General features: G+C 42.9%; 1 protein-coding gene across 11 annotated transcripts in view; it reads right to left on the reverse strand.

Moving 5' to 3' along the window:
* Nucleotides 1–10296: 10296 nt before the first annotated feature.
* Nucleotides 10297–22336, reverse strand: part of USP7 (ubiquitin specific peptidase 7) — a 122687-nt gene continuing 110647 nt past the window's right edge. For 6 of the 11 annotated variants that reach the window (XM_034420561.3, XM_087878499.1, XM_034420559.3 and 3 more), the window contains 11 exons: nucleotides 19814–19914; nucleotides 18254–18407; nucleotides 17958–18025; nucleotides 17013–17121; nucleotides 16842–16919; nucleotides 16139–16239; nucleotides 15721–15820; nucleotides 14176–14295; nucleotides 13703–13774; nucleotides 11922–12012; nucleotides 10297–10404 (listed from right to left, as the gene is read on the reverse strand). In XM_034420561.3, coding sequence (XP_034276452.1) covers nucleotides 10298–10404; nucleotides 11922–12012; nucleotides 13703–13774; nucleotides 14176–14295; nucleotides 15721–15820; nucleotides 16139–16239; nucleotides 16842–16919; nucleotides 17013–17121; nucleotides 17958–18025; nucleotides 18254–18407; nucleotides 19814–19914 — 1101 coding nt within the window. In that variant the 3' untranslated portion in view covers nucleotide 10297. The remainder of the gene's footprint in view (nucleotides 10405–11921; nucleotides 12013–13702; nucleotides 13775–14175; nucleotides 14296–15720; nucleotides 15821–16138; nucleotides 16240–16841; nucleotides 16920–17012; nucleotides 17122–17957; nucleotides 18026–18253; nucleotides 18408–19813; nucleotides 19915–22336) is intronic. The other 5 variants (XM_087878498.1, XM_087878501.1, XM_034420560.3 and 2 more) reach the window with 1 other exon arrangement.

Consider the following 22336-nt stretch of genomic DNA (forward strand, 5'->3'; position numbering starts at 1 on the left):
TCCACGTAATTCAGAGTTTATATTTCAAAGTCCTTTAGCCGGTTTTAAAGTTCTGAGTTTAGCAATTCACCAGTGAGCTGGAGCTAAAAATAGATCAAAGCTTGCTGTAAATTGATGTCTTAGTACAAGCAAGGAGCAGCTGAAGAAAAGGTTTTCCTGCCCCTACCAAGGTGGCCATATAAATTGAATAAATAATTTTAAAAGGCATGTTAAGTAGGAGGTATAAAATCCCATCTCATCCTATGGGGACCTGTCCTTCCTCAATCTTGGGTTCTCTACCAGAAGCCTGGGAATTTGAGGGTTCTGCAGAACATCTTAGCTGTTCCTAGAACTGCACTCTTTTGGACAGAGAGCTCCAATGTTCTTCCTGGGATCTGTTGGAGTCACATTCCTATTTAGGAATAACAACTCTTGAGTGCTCCTACCATCCCTGGGAACGCTTCGGCCCACACTTCCCACATCCTCTCTAGTACCTTCTTCAGGCCCTGGTCCTTCTCCCGCTTCTCCTACTCCTCCTTCCTGAGGTTGCTGTCACTTGGCATTGCTATGGCTTATCACCGACGTTGTCTTCTGTCCTTGTCTACTACCACAATGTCTGGTTGATTGGCTGGTACCTACCTGTACAACTGGATCTAGAAGTCCCACAAGATCTTAGGCCTATATTTGTTATGATCTTCTGTGAAATCTCCCATCTGACCTTGGGAGGGTCTAGTAGTGGGTTTCACTTACCTTTGCGTCCATGATGACATCTGGGCGGGTGGGCGGAGCCTCCTGCCACTGCTACCGGTTTGCCTGAACCAGGGCGAACCGGTAGAAGACCAGAAGCCACTGGTCTAGCTCATACATTGTGCAGATGTTCCTGTACACAGTTCCAACTACGTACTTGGTTGTGCCATTCAGAGTATACTGATTTTTCCTGCATCCTACACTCTACCACTATATGTTGGAATCTCTCTGGGGCCTCCTGCCCAGTCTGCCCCTCAAGTGCGGTCTAGTATGGTAGTAGGGTCTTTTATTTCTATGGATTGTAGTCCTTGTTCTTGGCCTGCTGGCTGTAAAATTCTGGAAGTTGATGTCCACACATCTTAAAGTTGTCAATATTGGGAAAGGCCGATCTAGAGTTTAACAGAATTGTTTGCTGGGAACCTCATCCTCTCATGAGAACTAGTCCTGGTTCTCACTTGACCCCTGTGAGAGATTGGGAGGAGGTTGAGAAAGAAAGCAGAGGAACTCCAATGATCAGGTAAGAAAGGAGTTTCTCAGTAGTTTCTAAAATAAAAGGTAGATTAGCCATGGCTCCAAAAGGTAGGTCAGAGGGAGGATTCAGAAGGCTACAATTTAATAGAAGTGGAACATCCATAATTAATCGGACTGCTTGGCACAGTGGTTAAATTAATGGGATTTAAATGTGGTTAAAGTGCAGTATTTCAGGCAAACTCTGCCCACAGCCTGGAGTTTGATGCTGACGGAGCTCAAGGTTGACTCGGCCTTTCATCCTTCTCAGGTTGGTAAAATGAGGACCCAGATTGTTAGGGGCAATAGGCAAATAATGCTTCAACACTGTAAACCACCCAGAGAGTGCTGTAAAGCACTGTGGGGTGGTATAGAAGTCTAAATGCTATTGCTTTTGCTACTGTGTCAGATACAAATAACCAGGAGCATTCATTGAATTCAAAGCACAGAAGAGTTTATTACTGATATCTGTACACAAGAATCTGAACAGCCAAAGCTAACATGGCTCTAGATAAGGGTCAATGGAATTCATGGGGGGCTGGAGACTTAAGAGGTCTCTTGTGGGAGCGCACAATGATTCCAAACTGATGACATGTTTAACTCCACCCTCTGCCTCAGCCTGCTCTTCTACAGCTTGGGGTTCAAAATACAATACAGCTACTCCTCACTTTATGTCCATTCGTTCAGTGATGCTTCAAAGTCACAGTGGTGATGAATGAGGGGAGCTTATGATGGGTCCCAGTAGTTGTCACCACTGCAGCACCCCACAGTCCTGTGATTGCAGATTGGGTGCTTGCCAACTGGTTTGCAATTGTAATGCCAGAGTGCCTTGCAATCACGATTGTGGTTTGCGATGTTTCCTGCTGATTTGCTACAAGCAGTCCACAGGTGACAATACTTCCCAGGTAGACCAGACAGGAAACACAACCACATAGATTAATTCTGCTTTACTGTTAAGACTACATTTTTTTTAAAAAAAGATTTATATGCCGCCCTTCTCTGGAGACTCAGGGCGGCTTACAGTCTGCTAAGCAATAGCCTTCATACTTTTGTATATTTATACAAAGTCAGCTTATTGCCCCCACAAACTGGGTCCTCAATTTACCTACCTTAGAAAGGATGGAAGACTGAGTCAACCTTGAGCCTGGCGAGATTCGATCTTACTTTAATTGCAGACAGCTGGTGTTAAATTACAGTGCTCTGTCTGTTGAGCTATCCAGGCTCCTACATTAACAGATTCTTGCAAGTTTGAAAGTAAACATTTCCCACCCTCTCATTTATAGCCAGAGAAGTTAAGGAGGATCCTTTCTGAGCCATTTTCTTCCCCCATTGTGAAGCTGTGAGCTATGTTGTCCTTTATTTGACTTCTCTTAGGCAGCATCTCTTCTTCTTAGCAATAGCAATTACTTATATGCCACTTTAAAGTGCTTTACAGCCCTCTCTAAGCGATTTACAGAGTCAGCATATTGCCCCCAACAATTTGGGTCCTCATTTTACTCATCTTGGAAGGATGGAAGGCTGAGTCAACCTTGAGCCAACTGGTGAGATTTGAACTGCCAAATTGCAGGCAGCTGGCAGTCAGCAGAAGTAGCCTGCAGTACTACACTCTCACGACCGTGCCACCACAGCTCATTTTCTTAGGCAAGAAAAACCAAAAGTACACATATGGACCAGGTGAAACCAGGCTTAATAGCAGTAACTGTGAGAGGGATCTTGGAGCTTAGTGGACAACCAGTTAAATATGAGTCAGTGGTGTGCGGCGGCAGCCAAAAAAGCCAACACAATCCTAAATTGCATTAACAGAGGGATACAATCACGATCAAGGGAGGAACTAATACCACTCTATAAAGCCTTAGAAAGACCACACCTGGAATACTGCATCCAGTTTTGGTCACCACACTATAAAAAAGATGTTGAAACTCTAGAAAGAGTGCAGAGAAGAGCAACCAGGATGATGAGAGGACTGGAGGCTAAAACATACGAAGAATGGTTGCAGGAACCGAGCATGGCTAGTCTGGTGAAGAGAAGGACCAGGGGAGACAGGATAGCAGTCTTCCAATATTTGAGGGGCTGTCACAGAGAGGAGGGGGTCAAGCTATTTTCCAAACCACCCGAAGGCCAGACAAGGAACAATGGATGGAAACTGATCAAGGAGAGATTCAACCTAGAAACAAGGAGAAATTTTCTGACAGTGAGAACAATCAACCGATGGAACAGAAGTTGCCCTTGGAAGTTGTGGGAGCTTCATCACTGGAAGCTTTCAAGAAGAGACTGGACTGCCATCTGTCAGAAATAGTGTAGGGTCTCCTGCTTGGGCAGGGGGTTGGACTAGATGACCTACAAGGTCCCTTCCAAGTCTTGTTAATCTGTTAATCAGTGGCACTTTGGAGATGGGAATTGCAAGAAAGAGTGGTCAGGTCTGGCCTCCTGGAAGAGGCTGCTACCTACTCGCAGGGCTGACTCCGTCTTCTTCGGCTCTGCAGTGTTTACATGGGAGATACACTTTCTACAGATAGGTCAATATGAGCTCAACCTGACGCCCACATCGTGGCAGGATATGTTTGAAATGCCACGGGTGGGGTTACCGAAGTGCCAAGAGTCTTTAATTAGCATGAGGTTCTGGAAAGGGATATTTCCAACTCCACCCTCCATTGTGTGCTATGTAACAGTAAGGTCACACTTGGAATATGGTGTCCAGTTCTGCTCACAATACAAACAAGATGCTGAGACTTTAGACAGAATGCAGAGAAGAACAATGATGACAAGCGATCTGGAAACTCTACAATGATGTTGTGGGAAAAAGGTACCTCTAAAGAGAAGGATTGGGGGGGATGGATATAGCAGCAGTCTTTCAGTAGAGGGGCTGCCACAGAGAAGACTAGGTCAAGCTTTTGTCCAAAACACCCGAGGCCAGAACAAGAAGTAGTGAGTGGCAAAATCAACCTAGATCCAACCTAGAATTAAGGAGAAATTCCCCGACAGTGAGAATTATCAGGAAATAATCAAGGTTGACTCACCCTTCCATCCTTCCAAAATTGGTAAAATGAGGGTCCAGATTGTTGGGGGCGAGAGGCTGACTCTGTAAACGGCTTAGAGAGGGCTGTAAAAGCACTGTGAAGTGGCATATAAGTCTAAGTGCTAGTGCTATTTTCCTTCCTTCCTTCCTTCCTTCCTTCCTTCCTTCCTTCCTTCCTTCCTTCCTTCCTTCCCAGTGGTTAGAATGCAGTATTGCAGGCTAACTCTGCTGACTGCCAGCTGAGCAACTCAAGGTTGACTCATCCTTCCATCCTTCCGAGGTGGGTAAAATGAAGACCCAGATTGTTGGGGGCCATAGGCTGACTCTGTAAACTGCTTAGAGAGAGCTGTAAAAGCACTGTGAAGTGGCATATAAATCTAAGTGCTATTGCTTATTAATTGGTGGAACAACTTGACTCCAGAAATTACCTCCTTCACTGGAGGTTTCCCAGAAGAGGTTAGACAACCATTTGTCCAGAATGATATAGGTCTCCTGCTGAAACAGGGGGTTGGATAGAAGACCTCCAAGATCTTTTCCAACTGTTATTCAACCCTCTATATTCTATGCTGGAAGGTAGCATGATGATTGGGCCACCACATAGCAAAACGTCTATGCACTTTTAGACATGCTGAAGATGGAATGTAGAAGGCAGGGCAACACACTAAATGGTGCCATACATATACAATACTCCAACTAAAAAAACAACAACTTGATAGACATCCAAAGAATGAAACATTTCTAATGGAGTTGGGGGCCAGAGAAAAAGGACTGTCATGATTCAAATGGAGAACCAGGAAGGAATATGTGGGGGGAACGATGCCTTTGTAACTGTGTGAAAGAGGATGGACAAGCACTTTATAAGAGCCAGCTTAATTCTGCTGCTAGGGGTTCAATCCTCACCAGGCTCAAGGTTGACTCAGCCTTCCATCCTTTCCGAGGTTGGTAAAATGAGGACCCAGATTGTTGGGGGCAATAGGGGATAAACCGTTTAGAGGGCCGTAAGTGGTATATAGTCACTGAAGCAGTAGGCGTGAGCTTAAATGGACTCCAGAGGATGGTTGAAGACAGGAAAACCTAGAGGAACATTGTCCATGGGGTCGCAATGGGTCGGACACAACTTCGCAACTAACAATAACAAAGCGGTATATAAGTCTAAATGCTATTGCTAAGCCAATGTCACAAAAATTCAAAAGGCTGCCTTCCATGAGATGAAGTGGGAGGGCAATATAATAAAGAAATCCAAAAAGAAAAAGAAGTCTCAGGCTAAGTAATTGCAAAAGAATAATTAGGGAATTATGCAGTTGCCCTGAATTCAAGGCAGAGATGTAACTTCATATTTATCCAAATGAGACTCAAAAGGGTTGGATGCCTTAGAGAAAGTTTATAGTCAACCGCATTGTCTTGAATGGGTGAGATAGAAGAGGACACCCCAAATGAGATTGGCCCATCTGGTTTTAACTTCCTTATGTTGTGAAGATTGATCTGATTTAAACATGTAACTGTAGCTTTAAATTTTAATCCAGAAATTTGGAATTTGTCAGTAGGGCTTTACATAGTACAAGGCACAGAAGTTTAATTTTTCAAACTTAGCACCACAGTGCAAACCAGATTTGAAATCCTGTAGAAGTATCTTCTTAAACGGATTCTTAATAAAACAGAAATCTTGAGCAATAATATGTAATGGTGCTTAAAAACTGGAGTTTCTCTGTACTTAAATTTCCTTTTGTTTCTTTTTCAGTGTAAAACAAAAAATAAAGTAAAAATAGCTTTATAAACCAGACAGCCTAATTTGGCAGAGTCAGTTGACACACTTTAAGTTTTAGACCAGCGATTACCAAGCAAGCTTTGTAACCTCAAAAGCTGGCCTGATTACAGAATATCTTAATTCACCATTGCAAACACACACCAACTCTTAAAAGTACGACTTGCCAAAGTAAAGTATTTCCTTCATATTTGCTTTTGAAAAAATTAAAGCATCCAAGTAAAAGAAAATTGTTCAAAATGAAAACACAGATTTTTTTACATCACTTCGGTGTTCCATTAGAATAGTTTGGCATGGCAAAATCAGGAAAAAATATTACAAGATATTGAAAGGGTTGCAAATTGCCTAAACAGCAGTAAGATTCTTGTCACTCCAAAGCAGGACCAATCCTTTCTTTCAGGCAGAAAATTCACGTTGCAGCATTTCAAGGCATTGGAAGCAGAGAAATCTCAGGGTGATCAGCAAATTCTTCTGGTAATTGAAATGATCAAATAATTGCAATGGAAGAGTCATTTTATTCTATGGTAGCCAAAAATCAGAGCGCCTGGTAGTATCTTTTTAACACAAGTAAACTTTATTAGGAAATGCAAGCTTTTGTGAGCTGCAGCTTATGCCTTTGGAAAAAAAAATTGTCACTCAAAGTGTTTATTTCATCTGGGCAACTTTGAGGTATGAACTTCAACTCCCAGAATTCCCCAGTCTAGGGAATTGTGGGAGTTGAAGTCCACACCTCTTAAAGTTGCCAAGGCTGAGAAATCACTACTCTAAAATGCTCCTTCTGATTTTTTCTTTTAATGATAAAGCGACTGTCCTTCTAAGGCCCTATTACAATCTGAGCTTTGATAATTCCCTTCCCCCCCACCTCAGAGGGCCAATGGGATAAGGCTAATGGGAACTGTATGTTGTGGTCCCCCAGCAGCCTGCGGAGCTGGCAGCGGAGTCGGACAGCGATGAGGCTGAGGAAGAACATGGGCCAGTCCTGGAGGCTGGGGAAGGCCCAGATGAGGGCTCTGTGTCAGAGGCAGAGATGGGGCCAGGGCCATCAGGGAGTGATGTGCGGATTCTGGAGCCTCCAGAGGCTGACAGTAGAGAGGCAGAGGAACAGGAGGAGCCTGTTCCTAGTGCACGTATGAGAAGAGCTGCCAGAAGGCAGGAGCAGCTACAGCAGAGGACAACTCAGGAGTAGGGCCAAAAGATGATTGGCCCCTCCCATAAGGCTTAAAAGACCAGCAATGGCTCTTGGGCCCTTCGTCGGAAAACAACCGTTGAGAGAATTGCTTTGTGTTTGGCTGTAGTTATTTCTTCTGTTCCTGAACTGTTGCCAAAAAAAGCCTTTGGCAGTTTGCCTAATTATCCCAAGGTCAGAGATAAACTAAAGGCTGATGTTTTAAGGACTTTGCTTTCATTTCATTTAGAATACGCTGAGAATGAGTTAATTCTCAGCTGTTTTAATAAAATCTGTTTGTTTTTTGGAACTGTTTTGCATTTAATATTAACTACATGGGCCCGGGTCACAACACTGTAGTCCAGCACAGTGGTGGGATCCTGCCGGTTTAACAACCGGTTAGTGCAGTTTTACGAAAACTTACCTTCCACGTAACTGCTGGGGAGTAACACAGCTGAGGCGCAGCAATCCGGTCTGCTGCGCGAATCAGCTGAGAAGATATAGATCAGTAAAGCACAGGGGCAGGCCCACCTGATCGTCGGAGCAAACCGGTTCTCTCCCAGCTGATTGTCGGAGCTACAGGTTTTCCCGAACCGGTCTGAACCTGTAGAATCCCACCTCTGGTCCAGCAGTTTCAGGAGAAGGCCGATCCCTCACCAGGAATATTGCTGGCCTAATTTTAAATAGCTTCTGTTTTGCTATTTTTCAAGGATTCGTTTCCTTTAAAAATTTCCCTTGTCACAAACTCCATTAACGTCTTTTCTATTATACTGGAAGGGACTATTTATTCCGCAGACAAAGCTTAAACCCAGAAACGTGTTCAGGATGCACCCGTATCTTCAGGGGTGTGCAGGAAAGATTCAGGCAGCCTCCCACTGCCTGTCTTGCACTAAGCCAGGATTAATCGCGGTTTGCTGAAAAAGCAGTAATTGGCCCACATTGGACCATGAGAAATTATAAACCATGACTTACAGTTCACTAATGCAAGAAGCAAAAAAACCAACCTACCACAGCATCATGGTTTAAGTTGTGCAAATCCAGTTTATTTGGCAAACTAGTTACGTTTCCCCTCAAATTTTCTATAACGGATGTGATGTCCCTGAAAAAGATAACTAGTCAAGCTTTTAGGACCAATTTTTAACTGGGAATCAATACACACTTGGAGAAGTGTCCTTTATGGAAAAATATTGATTACTCTGGCCCGAAGTAAAGTAGAACATACCCACAGAAATTAAGTATTATTATTTTGGTTGCTGTAGGAAAAATTGTAACATATCAATCTCTCACAAACTCCTTGGGATCAAGACCTATTCCAATGTAGGTCTTTGCTGCACTTAGCTGTATTTATGTACTTTCATGCTGCAATTGCAACTCTATGTATTGATACCAACATCTCGCTTTTTAAAATTCAAGCCAATTTCAAAAACCTTTGCTCTTCAATAAAACAAAAATTCCATCTTAAATAACATCTCCCAAAACTATACTTGTAAGGAGAAGTCGTCTTCGACTCACTGAAGTAAAATTTTATAGAAAATTTTTATTCAACATACAACATTTTTTTTCCAGCCAAAAAAGGCAATATACAGGAAGAATCATTGCACACTGTAGCTACAGAAACAAAATAAAACAAAAAACAAAATGGGAAGGGAGGGAAGGAGGAGGGAAAAAGAGAAGGGAGAGGAGATAAGAACGGAGGAAGGGGTGAAGATAAAGAATACGAAATTAAAGGAGAAAAAAAAAGTGAAGGAAGTGTAAATGGCAGATTCTAGTTTTACTCACTCAAAAAGAAGAAAAAAAAAGTAAGATATTCCACAAAGGTTGCCATTAGCTCCAAACTAAAACAGGAAAGGAGGCTGGGACCGAAATAAAACTACACACAATGAATATTGACATCTGAGGAATTCACTGGCAGACGCCCCCTGCCCCCCCTCCCCACCAAAAAGAGAAATCTCCAAGTGTTAAATTGTACATGTTCCTTTGTTAAATATACAATTCCATTTTTTTGCCCCCTCCCAAGCTCCCCTGCCCCTTTTTACAAAGTCAACAGCTTACTAAATGCTAGTGAACGTGCCCTCAGTGCGAAAAAGCGAGTTTGCTTGTCTACCCAGATTAGCTAAAATTCAGTATAAATCAGGTGATTTTTCCCTCCTCCCCTTTTCTGCAAGCCCACTGAGATGCCAGCCGCCATACTCGGATATTAATTCATAATCAAAGGCTTTCCTTCTTCTGAGCAGTTTCTAAAAGGAATATAAAGATGCCATGGCTCTTTCAAGGATTTTGAGTCTTCCTTGGCAAAAAGCGATGTGGGGAGTAGTGGAGGGGAGGGACTCTGACACAAAAGTCTTTTATTTAAAACAATAATAATAATAATAGAATAATAATAATAAAAAGAGAATTCCTAGGCTGATTGAAAAGACGTTTCTCCCCCGAATAAGTGCCAACAGTGTACACAATGAAGTAGAGATTGCTATTTATTGATGATGTGAGTTTCTCTTCGCATTTACAAATGCACAAAAATTTCATTTAAAGTATATAACTGAAGGAAAGAAATTCAAACGTGAGCCTAACCATAGTGCCAGCTAGCTGCAGTGATGGCAGGTACCACGCGTTGGGGGGGAGGGGGAGGGGGGGAGAAGATCGGGTGGGGAGGGAAGGGAGAAAGGAGCGAGGGGGAGGGCAGCCCGCACAGACTACGCCCTTAAAGGTACTACAGACAAAGAGTTTGCCAATGTCAACTGTCCTATTCGACCCTTCCCTTCTTTTATGCTGACCGTCTTGCCTGGTTTACGTTCCCCATAAAAACTCTCATTGGCACCCGAGCTTTATTTTTTTTTTTATAAAACACCTTCATTTTTTTTTTTTGCTCAAAAAAAAAAAAAAAAAAATAGAGGGCAGTCAATAATAGATATACAGAGAAGCCAAACTGAACAGCCTCAAAATAAAATTAATAAATCAGCAGCAAATTGTCTTGCTGGAGACTCCCGATCTCAAGTGCACGTGTACCAAAAGTCCTACAGTTGTTAAAAAGGTGCGCGCACGCACACACACACACACACACGCACGCACACACACACACACTTATCGTTGCCCCTTTTGCCTCGAACAAACTGGAGAGGGTAAGTCAGTTATGGATTTTAATAGCTTTTTCAAGGTACGTGTAGCGGCTTCTCTTTGGGGCTTTGTTGAAATGATCGAGCCCGAGCCATGGCCTGGGATGAGACATGTTGCCTGGAGGAAGAAAGAGAAAGGATGAGTGAGTTTCTAGAGCAGGGGTGTCAAACTCAAGGCCCGGGGGTTGGATCAGGGTCCTCAGATCTGGCCCGCAGGGCTGCCCTGGAAACAGCGAAGGACCGGCCTGCAGTGCAGTGGTGGGATTCAAAATTTTTCACTCCCAGTTCTGTGGGTGTGGCTTGATGGGCATGGCATAGCTTGGTGGGCGTGGCAGGGGAAGGATACTGCAAAATCTCCATTTCCACCCCACTCCAGGGGAAGGTTACTGCAAAATCCCCATTCTCTCCCGATCAGCTGGAACTTGGGAGGCAGAGAATAGATGGGGGCGGGGCCAGCCAGAGGTGGTATTTGCCGGTTCTCTGAACTACTCAAAAATTCCGCTACCGGTTCTCCACAATTGGTCAGAACCTGCTGAATACCACCAACCTGCTAAATACTGCACCTCTGCCGCAGTGCTTCTGCCAGCAAAAACAGAGCTCAGGAGGGCTGCCTGCGGCCCTCCCGAGCTCCATTTTCGCTGGCAGAGGGTTGCAGGAGTCCGTTGCAGCTGAAATGGAGCTCGGGAGCCCGTTTTCACTAGCCGAGCACTCAGGCCGCCACAGGCGCCCCGACACGAGTGACGTCAAGCTGGCCATGCCCACCCCGGCCCCCAGATATCAAATACAACTGTTGTGACCCCGACTCCTGAGCCTGTCTTAACAGAGGAAGAGGACTCAGAAGGTGATGGGGAGGAACTGATAAGGCCTCCCTCTCCAGGACCCTCCTCTCTGGCAATGCCTCAGGTTCCATCCGAAGGCCAAGAGGAACAGCCTGGGATATGCCAGGAGGAAAGCATATCGGAACAACAGATAGGGAGCGAGGATGATGAATCCTGGCTTGATCCCAGGCAGCGTTGGAGGGAGAAGTGTGCGCAGCAACGGAAGAGCCGTGGGAGGGCCAGAGATTGAGCTGAGTCATTGAGCCACACCCCACATGGAATAAAAGTGGGTGTGATTACTCTTCAGGCTTTGTGATGGTCAAAGTTAAAAATCTGAGAGTCACATTGCGTTACCTGAAATCTGGCTTGTGCATATTTGGATTGGACCTTGGCTAACTCTTGCTTCGTGGATTACTTTTTGCTACTGAACCGGACTGAGGAGAAACTCTCTCTTGCTTACTGTGAGTGAAAACTGACTTGGCAGGCATTTCGCAGTTTACTGCCAAAACTCTTATCTGCAAGGGTTTCTAGTCTGATTGCTTAATAAAATCTTGGCAGGCGTGCCTGGTTGGGTGTTTGCCTGTGTGGGGAAGGGGGACAGAACAACAACCCTGATACAGTCCTCAATGAAATCAAGTTTGACACACCTGTTCTAGAGGTTTTGCTGTGACACCCAACAAGTCCTGAAGAATTGTGACACAGAACCCGCTCCACCTTCAACCTGAAGTAGCTCCCACTTACTTTGAAGAACACACACAACACAATACACACACCCCAGCCCCGCCCAGCCCCCAAATGAAGATAAATGGACCCTCACCGGGTTGGGGCTCAAAATCTTTCAAGTTCACTTCATATTCGTCTTCATTAAGATACTGGTGCCGGCCCATCATTACAATAGCAAACTTAAACTTCAAAGAGAAAAAACAACAACAACAGATTTCTTTACCACACTTCGGTGACTAGACTGCAACAAAAATTGGGCATGAGTACAAGGTGAGAGAAAACAATAAACCTTTAGAAAGATGTCCCAAAGATGCTTCCCTTCCCTCTCCCAAGGAGCAACTAGACTTTCTGTTTTTTCTTTGAAGACGTTTCGCTTCTCATCCAAGAGAAGCGAAACGTCCTTCTCATCCATTAGCTTCTCTTCTCCAGAGCTGAAGAAGCTTCTTGGATGAGAAGGGAAATGTCTTCAAAGAAAAAACAGAAAGTCCAGTTGCCTCTTGGGAAAAATAAAAAAATTTTTAAAAGCACCATAGACCTTGAGAAAGATATTTCCCACAATCACTGGCTCGGTGGGAACTAGGGCCGGAGAGAAGTTGGCAAAGGGGAAAAAGCAGGAAAAAAACCTCCTGGGTCTCCAAGGTTGTGACTTTAAGCAAGTACAGGTGGTCCTCAATTTACAACAGTTCATTTAGTGACCATTTGAAGTTACAATGGCACTGAAAAAAGTGACTGACATGACTGTTGCAGCATGCCCATGGTTATGTGATCAAAATTCAGATGTTTGGCACTTGACTCATATTTATGACGGTCACAGTGTCCCAGGTTGGTCTGGCAGTGAAGACTCTCAAGCATCCTACAGCTGACAGTCTGGTTGCGATCTATGTCCTCCCAACCCCCAAAAGGTGGAGGCAAAGCATTTGGAAGCCCCCCAGAAGTATCTGCTTTCATCTTTTTTGGGGGGGAAAGGGGGATCAGAAGAAACAGAAATACAGGTAGTCCTTAACTGCCATTCAAAGTTATGACAGATTCCTCTCCCCCTGGCCCCCAAACTACTTATGACCCATTTTTAAAATTATTGACAGCTTGGAAACTCCTTCTGTGGCCACATGATCACATTTTGGGTGTTTGGCAACCGGCTCACCGTTATGCCCATTTGCCGCATCCCCCGGTTATGTGACTGCGATTTGCAATGTTTTTTTCTGCGGTTTTCAGCAAAAAATGCCCATTTGGGGAAAAATGATTTGCTTAATGACCGCAGTGTCATTAGGAAGAGTCCCTGCAGATTTTATTCCACTAGTTGTTGCCAACTTTAGGGGGCGGTGCTTATTTCCATTTCAAGGCCATTGAACCAGTGCTTTCCGAAGACATTTCCGCTGTCATGTGGCAGCATGACGTCACAGAGCGCTGTTACCTTCCCACTAATGTAGTACCTATTGATCTTCTTGCATTTGCATGCTTTCGAACTGCTAGATGGGCAGGAGCTGAGGCGAGGACGGGAGCTCCCCCCATCATGTGGCGCTGGGGTCTCGAACCTGGGCTGCCGGCTTTCCAGCCAAAAATGACTTATGATTACAATTCTGGCCTCTATCCATGTTTTCCTTTGTATTAAACCTGATTGTATTTTACATCTCCAATATAAAATCCAACATTTTAAACATAGACTATTTGAAGTATTTACATTTACAAAGCAATTCTAGGCAGTTTTATTCAGAAGAATATAAATGAGAATTTTGTGGAGGGGGAAGGTGAGGTCCTTACAGATTTAATGAAGTAATTCAAAAGAAGGAAGACCCTTTTCTTCTACCTCACTCTCATGCCAATTCTAACACCCACCAACCTTTGTAGAGTAACAGATATTCTACTTCACATTAATACCTTTTCAAATTCCTTCTCTTGGATGTCCAGGACTGTCTGAATCCTCTTCATCACTTCTCGAAAATGTTCACCCTAAAAGCATCAGAATTCCAGAAATACATGACATTAATTCTAGCATGTTAAAAGTCTATCAGGCATATATTCTGCTAGTAAACTGTAGTTCTGGGTCTATTTCATACATCTGAGATGATGCTAAAACCCTGTTGTGTGTGAATGTACTGTATAGAACAATTGTGTGTACACATTTATAAACATTCATGCACACCCATGCTTTGTACACTGATTAAGTTTACCACCCAAGAATGTTGACCAAAAATTGTGATGAGTGGCTTGGAGTGAACAATAATGTGAAATTTATGAGACTTATAGTCAATGGTTTGGGAAGACCATCCATCAGTTTTGGTCTCCAGTGCAGCCAAATTTCTTTTTCGGTAACACGGACTCAACACAACAGCAGTCTATACAGAACCCACCTGGTGTATCCTTAGCAAGAAAGGGGTGCCAAATGTTCCAAAAACCTCTTTCTGGAAATGAGCCACTGTAATTAGCATCTCATTCTCCTTATCAAGCTCCACCTGGTCCAAAGGAATTTCCTATAGCAAGAAAGATCAATGCAATATGCTGATTAGGAAGACTGTCCAGCAGCAGCATTAGCAGGATAGTTGAAAAGCAGGGCAGTTAATAGAATCAGAACTTCTGAAATCAAACTTCTGAAAAAGGAAGTAACCAAGATACCGACATTAGATTAAGAAGCAGCTACAGGATCTCAAGGGGAGCAGGGCTAAAGCCCCTTCAGCCACTTCATCAGCCCTTGGTGCTCTCTGAGCTTGGTGGTTTTCTTGCAGACCAGGGGTGGGTTCTAAATTTTTTTACTACCAGTTCTGTGGGCGTGGCTTATTTTGTGGGTGTGGCTTGGTGGTCATGTGACAGTGGGTGTGGCTTGATAGTCAAGTGACTGGGTAGGCGCGTCACTCACGTCAAGGGGAGTCATAGTTTTTTGACCACGCCCCTTGTTCCTTCCTCTCAGGCCCAGTTTCGACTCAGTCGGCCTGAGAGAAATATCTCTAGCAGATCTGGCTTTCAGCCATTGTCTGTTCGATTATCTCAGAGTCACTGTGAGTTTTTTGACCAAACAATTCTTTAGGATTTAGCAGAGGTACTAGTCTACCACGCTTTTAAGTGCTTGAAGAGCCATACTGGTCTACCCATTTGTTGTTGGAGCGTTCCTGTCTACCTATTTGTTTTTGGAGCGCACTGGTCTACCACCACACTGCCTTTTACCGCTGATCAGCTGTAGGGCGGCCCTTTGAAGTGCCGCGGCAAGAGTTTAAACAGTTTTTTGCCGCTCTGCCACCACTGAGAGCATCGGAAACCGCTTTCAGGCAGCTTGGCCTCAACTGCCAATCTACCACCACCGAGCAGTTTACAAGGAGTGGACTGGTTCTAGCCGATCAGTTGGGAGGCTTCTTGGCTTCTCAATTTAAAGCTACGGTGTCTTTTTTTTTTTTCTTCTCTTCTTTGTCAAGTGAGCCCTGATTTTTTCGTTCTAGCCAATCAGCTGGGACTCGGGAGGCAGAGAATAGATTGGGGGCGGGGCCAGGCAGAGGTGGTATTTACCGGTTCTCCGAACTACTCAAAATTTCCATGACCGGTTCGCAAGAACTGGGGAGAACCGGTAGCAACCCACCACTGGCGTGCATAAGCACACCAGCGTGCCTACCGTCCCTGTCCTACTGTCCCCATTTATCTGTACTTACTTCCTTTGTTTATGTTTATGTTTATACCTATGCCTGCTATGTTGTAAATGTTTGACAAATAAATAAAATAAATAGCTATTGTTTATTGAACAAGCCGTAATAGCCTGGATTGTGCATTAAACCAAACATCAAACAAAGCACACTGTGTGTGGTTTAATTCAAAGGAGGGACCCAGTCATGAAAGCTGCTTGGGCCCATGGCCCCATCAAGGGCCTGGGGGCGCTCAGATAAGTCATGTTTGAACACTGTCTCAACACTGACCTCTATTCGAAATGTCCGACTGGTTGCTGGCGATAAGCACTCTAATAATTCATCCTCCTGATGGACACCAATGATTTTGTAGCTTACAATTTCTAGCAGCCTTAACAAGAGAAAGACGGTGTAAGAACATTCGAAAACTCACAAATGAACTCCTGAGGAAGTTCTGTTTCTTTTGACAGAACTACTTGGCGCAGGAGTCTAGATGACTTTTAAGAAGATGCATTCAAATCTGGCTTAACATACATTTTTACAATTGATAAATGGAGCCCAGTAAAGGTAAGGAATAAAAACATTTCAAATTGGTAATCAAATTAAAGTTTGGATTTCCTAATTTGTTTAAGTATACTTTCCACTTTCTGTAGATCTCTGGGGGCAGGGAAAAAACAACAACTTTTAATTAAATAAAGAAAACACTTGCCTTAATTTCCCTGAACCTCTTTCAGCAAGTTCTACAGCTTTTTTACATTCATCTAGTAAGTCTCGCACACATCCATGTTTATCTGGATATAGTGTTATTTCCTAAAAAAGTTAAAGGGGGTGGGGGGAAGAAAGAGAGAGAGAGAGAAAAGCAGAAGCCAATAATTAATAAGATGCAAAAGGAAACTAAAGTTAAAAAGAACAAGCTCTTGAGTTATATATGAATGCTAAAACCGATCAAGTTTTTTGATACTACAAAAGAGTCACTAATATAAAAGTAGGCTATATTGCATACAAATAATGTTCTATGTCTCCAATAGGGTTTGCAGAAGAAAAAATGCAGAATCAAAAAGGAAAAGCTTTGGATAATAAGATGAGCAGCATATACATTTAACTAACAAACAAACAGCTTGTTAATTGATTGCACCATTGTGCGAATAAAGAGCCTTGGGAAATTAGAATGCTACCGAGCAATTATTCAGTTAGTTCATGTATGGAGCTGAAAAGCTAAGTAGCAAGAACAAATCCCTACCCGTAGATAAAAATTCTGATTTGTTCCTCAAATACTTTAGTATTACTGGAATTTTGGAATGAGTAAACCTTTTGTAATGTGTAAGACAAATAGGTGAGTAAAATGAATTTAAAAACCGAATAAAACTTGCTATTTGATCATTCTGAGCACTACCACAGATGAAAGGGCTTACCTCTTCCCTAAATTGGCTGTTTAGCCATATGCACTTAAAACTTCTCCTGTTTTCAAAGTCTGTGATTTTCATTTTCAGCTATGGAGAATTGGGGGGGGAAAAGGCACCAGTTTAATCATACTGAAAAGCAAGCCAATTGTTCCTTCTTGCAGAATTAACAGAAGCCCCTACCTGCTGATAATAAAGCTTCTTAGGTTGTCTGGGTTTGAAGAATTGCAGGAGATCTCTTAAAGTTCCATCATAATTATGCCTAAGAGGGTTACCAGGACCATCCCTGTAACTAAAAACGAGACACAGGCAGACAGACAGACAGACAGAGACAAACAGACAGAGACAGACAGAGAGACACAAGGGGGGGAAGGAAAGAAATCTCACTTTAAAATATTTTCTGCACAGCATTTTAACTGGATTTTTTTCTGTAATCAGTGTTTAATATTTTATATACTCTGTTTGATATCCACTATGATTTTTCCCTGCCCTTAGAATAAAGAGGGGGAGCTGTGGTTGCGCAGTGGTTAGAATGCAGGATTGCAGGCTACCTCTGCCGACAGTCAGGAGTTCGATCCTGACTGGCTCAAGGTTGAGTCAGCTTTCCATCCTTCTGAAGTCAGTAAAATGAGGACCCAAATAGTTGAGGAGCAAGAAGCTGACTTTGTAAACCGCTGAGAGAGGGCAGTAAAGCACTGTGAAGCGGTATATAAGTCAAAGGACTATTGCTATATACAGGTTTTACAGAATCTACAGAGGTTTACCATCTTGTGGAAAACATATTTTAAAAAGCCTGCTCCTTAAAAAGTATGTACGTTGATCCATGATGAGGATGACCAACTTGGAAAGAATGTTTAACCAGAATGTCAATTGCACCAGGATCTAAAACACAGAGTTATGTGCAGCGTGAACCAAAATCCAATGAATCTGATAGGAAATTTCCAGCTATGCAAAACGCTGCAAATTATCCTCTGTGCACAATTGGTCTTCCCTCCCCAAATCCAGGATTCTACCCTGGAGATTTCTGGTATCAGGAATATACGCGAAGTGTCATTCTCTCGCATTTGTAGTCTTCAGCATCTACATTACAACACAAACCAGATGATAAATTTGCCCAACATCTCTTACCCTTGGGACTTGAAAAACTGCAACAGCATAGGATCCGTATTAAGCCTTTGAGCCACTGTCTTTGCAACCTGAGAAGATTTAAAAAAAAGGAAGAAGGAGGAGACGAAGAAGACGAAGACGAAGAAGACGAAGACGAAGGAGGAGGAGGAGGAGGAGGAGGAGGAGGAGGAGGAGGAGGAGGAGGAGGAGGAGGAGAGAAAGTGAGCTGAATTTTGGTAAACAATGGAACAGCTTCCCTCCCATAATTAAAAATTATGATTGTACTCCATACCACATTATGAGAAAGGAGTAAATACCTGAAAATAATTCATTCTGTTGGACAATGTGACAACAAAACCAGGATCATTAGGGATCGTTTTATCACAAAAGATGACGTCAACTCGGTAGTAGAGATCTCGAAAGTATTCTTTTGCTGTCGCTAATTCACTGTTGTCGTTTTCAGGGTCATCCCTTGTAAGCAAGAAAAAAAAAAATTACACAAAAATTGCTGAAACATTAAAAGGATGATCAAAATCTGTAGCTTTTGGTCAACCTTTAGAAATTATTCCGTCTAAGTGAACAAGTGCTAACCCTCATTTCTAACAATGAACTACTAAAATAATGTACACGTGCTAAAAAGGACAAAAATGAGAGTGAACTGCTTTTGAAAGAATTTCACAAAAAATAATTGCAATTACAAACTGTAGCCAGCCAACGAAGTAGATTACTCAACTAAAACTCCAACAGATTGTTAGCAAAATGGGATGAACATTTGGTTTTAAGTAAAGACCTCACTTAGAATGCATGTGAACTGCATCGCACTAGAATGAAATTTGAAAAATGTTGAGTGTTTCACTACATAATAGGTAAGAATTTGAAACAAATCCATTATACTCCTTCAGGTTTTGTACTGAAGTCACAATATTAAAAGCAGTAGTTCGCTGCCTTCCATCACTTAATTGACACAAAAGATTGACCATGGAGATCATTTTTAAATGTTATTAAACTTTGAATAAACAGGGGGCAACAACAACAACAACAATCATGCCTAGATTGTTAAAAAGAGAGATCCAATCTGTGTTTAAGAAATTTCCTGACAGAGAGAACAATTAACCAATGGAACCGCCTTCCTCCCTGAGTTGTGGGCGCTCCATTGCTGGAGGTTTTCAACAAAAGATTGGACAATCATTTGACTCAAGTCTCCTGTCTTTGAGTAGGGAGTTGGACTAGAAGACCTCCAAGGTCCCTTCCAGGGACCAAGGTCCCTATGATGTTAAAACTGTTGTTTCCATTGTGGTTTGCTATAAGGTATTACATTGGATGGGAGGCAGCACTCACACAGAGCCTACATTTGTCCTACGACAAAAACAAAAGAGGGTATAAAGCAGAGGTTTTCAAACTTGGCAGCTTTAAGACTTGTGGACTTCAACTCCCAGAATTCCCCAGCCAGCAGAGCTGGCTGGAGAATTCTGAGAGTTGAAGTCCACAAGTCCTAAAGCTGACAAGTTTGAAGACCTCTGGTATAAAGGCTTCTTTCTGGTACCCCTTGTTTCTCTCCAATGGAACATTCTAAATCACATGGGATATGAGGGGTCTTGTCCTTCCCCCCTCCCACCCCGTCCCCCGCATTCCAGCCTGGAAAAGGGTTGTTTTGAACTGAGAAGGTTTCAGTTGAAAAATGTTTTGCATATCTCATCGCCGATTTAACCCAGTTTTCTCTCAAGCTAGTGGTGAATTCAGATGCGTTGGAACCCATACTGATTGGGGCTGCTGGGGGTTATGGAAGCTGAAGTTGTACACATCCAAGGGACATTCTCTTGGGAGAATCTGGGATTGAAAATTTCAGAGCCCTCGCACAAAAACGGTTGCAAGCCTACTTTTGAAATACAATGATGTCGCCGTCCATGAGTTCGTCAAGAGCTTTGTCGAGGGAAACATCATAGTCTTGAATTCTCTCTGTTAAATTCGGTTTAACTTCCTGAGGGGGGAAAAAAAACCCCAAGAAATTAAGGGATTAGTTATCCGAAGTCATAATTAAGGAGAAATAGTTCATTTGCAATCCTAAATAAAAATTGTATATACCGTATTTTCCGGCGTATAAGACGACTGGGCGTATAAGACGACCCCCAACTTTTCCTGTTAAAATATAGGGTTTGGGCTATACTCGCCATATAAGACTGTCCCTCTTCCAATGCACACCAAATAAAAATTAAAAAACATCAACTGGCTCACCTACAATGTAAAAGCAGCTGTGCTAGACCCAAAATGGCCCCTGTAACAAGCAGGAACCTCACACAGCCACAAAAAGCCCCCCCAAAAAACTTTCACACTCTAAACACACACAACACAACACAACTGGCTCACCCACAATGTAAAAGCAGCTGTGCTAGACCCAAAATGGCCCCTGCAACAAGCAGGAACCTCACACAGCCACAAAAAGTCCAAAAAACCAACTTTCACACTTTACACACACCAAATTCCACATACAGCTTTGTGAGATTTTGTGTGTTTGTGTAGTTGGAGTGAAACACTACAGAAACACACTAAATCTCAGAAAGCTGCACAAATATTGTTTTATTTTATTTTATTTTTATTTTTATATGAAAGCTAAATTTAAAACTTCCTAAACTTTTAATGGCTAGGTCTAAAAAAGAACAACTAAAAAAACCCCAATTGACTATTTTTTTTAAAGCTCCCAAAGGGGAAAAAAACTTACCCAATAGAACAGGGGTCTCCAACCTTGGCAACTTTAAGACTTGTAGACTTCAACTCCCAGAATTCCTCAGCCAGCTTTGCTTTGCTGGCTGAGGAATTCTGGGAGTTGAAGTCCACAACTAACTCCTTGCTTGATTGCAGGCAGGGAGTTGCTTGCTTGCCTGAATAGATTCAGGCAAGCAAAGCAAGGCAAGCGTTGCGACTAGCAGCTGAGGTAAGCAAGCTGGAGGGGGAAAACTTTTTCCCTTTTACATGGCTCTGGCCATCCCAGCTGAGTTGCAGGGAACTCAGCTGGGATTGTCAGAGCTGGGATCGTCAGAGCTGGGATCGCCAGAGCCATTTAAGGCTCGTTAGAGCCTTTCGGGCTGGTCTGCCTGGTTACAGGAGAAGGATACCCGGCGTATAAGACGACCCCCGACTTTTGAGAAGATTTTCATGTGTTAAAAAGTCGTCTTATATGCCGGAAAATACGGTACATTTGTATAGGTAACTATAGGACACATACATCACTATTCTACGTCCGTACAGTACATTTAATCCAGGGGTCAGCAACCTGCGGCTCCGGAGCCGCATGCGGCTCTTTGGACCCTCTGCTGTGGCTCCCTGTCAGGTGATCCCACCACTGGCTGACCCTCCCCTCCCAGTCACTCCTCGCCTGGCCTGAGAAGGTAAGGGCAACAGCGGGGGATGGAGAAACAGCCAGGGCAGAGACAGAGAGATACAGAGAGTGGGGGGGGAGAGAGAGACATAGAGAGATACAGAGAGGGAGGGAGGGAGGGGAGAGAGAGATATGTCAAAAGGATTTTGTGGTTCCCGGTGTTTTTTAACAACTGGTTCTCTATGCTAATGACCGGCTGGGTAGACGTGGCTGGGGGTGGATTTCATGTGACTGGTGGAAGTGAGTGACATCGAGTTGGCCACGCCCACCCAGGTTTTGTAGCTCCCGGTGATTTCTTTTTTGTGGGAAACAGGTCCAAATGCCTCTTTTGAGTATTTAAGGTTGCAGACCCCTGGTTTAATCACTATTCCTTAAGGATAAAAATATACTTTAAGCCATGCCCTGAAAATAACTTTTGAGCTATGAACACTAACAAATGTATCCTGGCATTAGCTCTTAGGGATCTATCTGACTTCTATTTTGGAAAGAACAACAACAAAAAATGATTAGCCTCTGCGGTTCTGCAATTCTCTTTTAATAGTATTTTATGATAGGCTGTTCACAGCCTAGAAAAAGAAATGGGAGTTTGTGCAGTGTTATAAGCACAGAAGATCTTCTGGTGTAACAAACTTAAAACTGGTACTAAAGCAAAGATAAGTTACCAAGATTTCTGTAACCCAATTCCTCTTTCCCTTTCAATAAATCTGATAAAGGAAGACTTGAGTATTTTTATTTTGAGTTCTAAGTAGCTACTGGGTGTGTGATTCATTTTTAGAGGATTACCTGTTATTCTGCTTCATTAGAACCAACTAAGACTTTATAAAATCAGTGTTGGTGAAAGGTAAAAGGAACAAACCTATTCAAGAATGTTGTTTTGGAGGGGATAAGGGCACAATTGAAATATATTGTAAATCTTGTTATAGAAATATAAGGGGAAAAAATGGTCTCGGGGTGTGTGTGTGCACTGTAATATTTGTTTTTTTCCCTTTTTTTCTTTCTTTTTTTGTATTTAGATGTATATGTACTA

The sequence above is a fragment of the Pantherophis guttatus genome, chromosome 14 (assembly GCF_059756535.1).
Source record: "Pantherophis guttatus breed Tessera chromosome 14, ASM5975653v1, whole genome shotgun sequence".
NCBI classification, from domain to species: Eukaryota; Metazoa; Chordata; class Lepidosauria; order Squamata; family Colubridae; genus Pantherophis; species Pantherophis guttatus.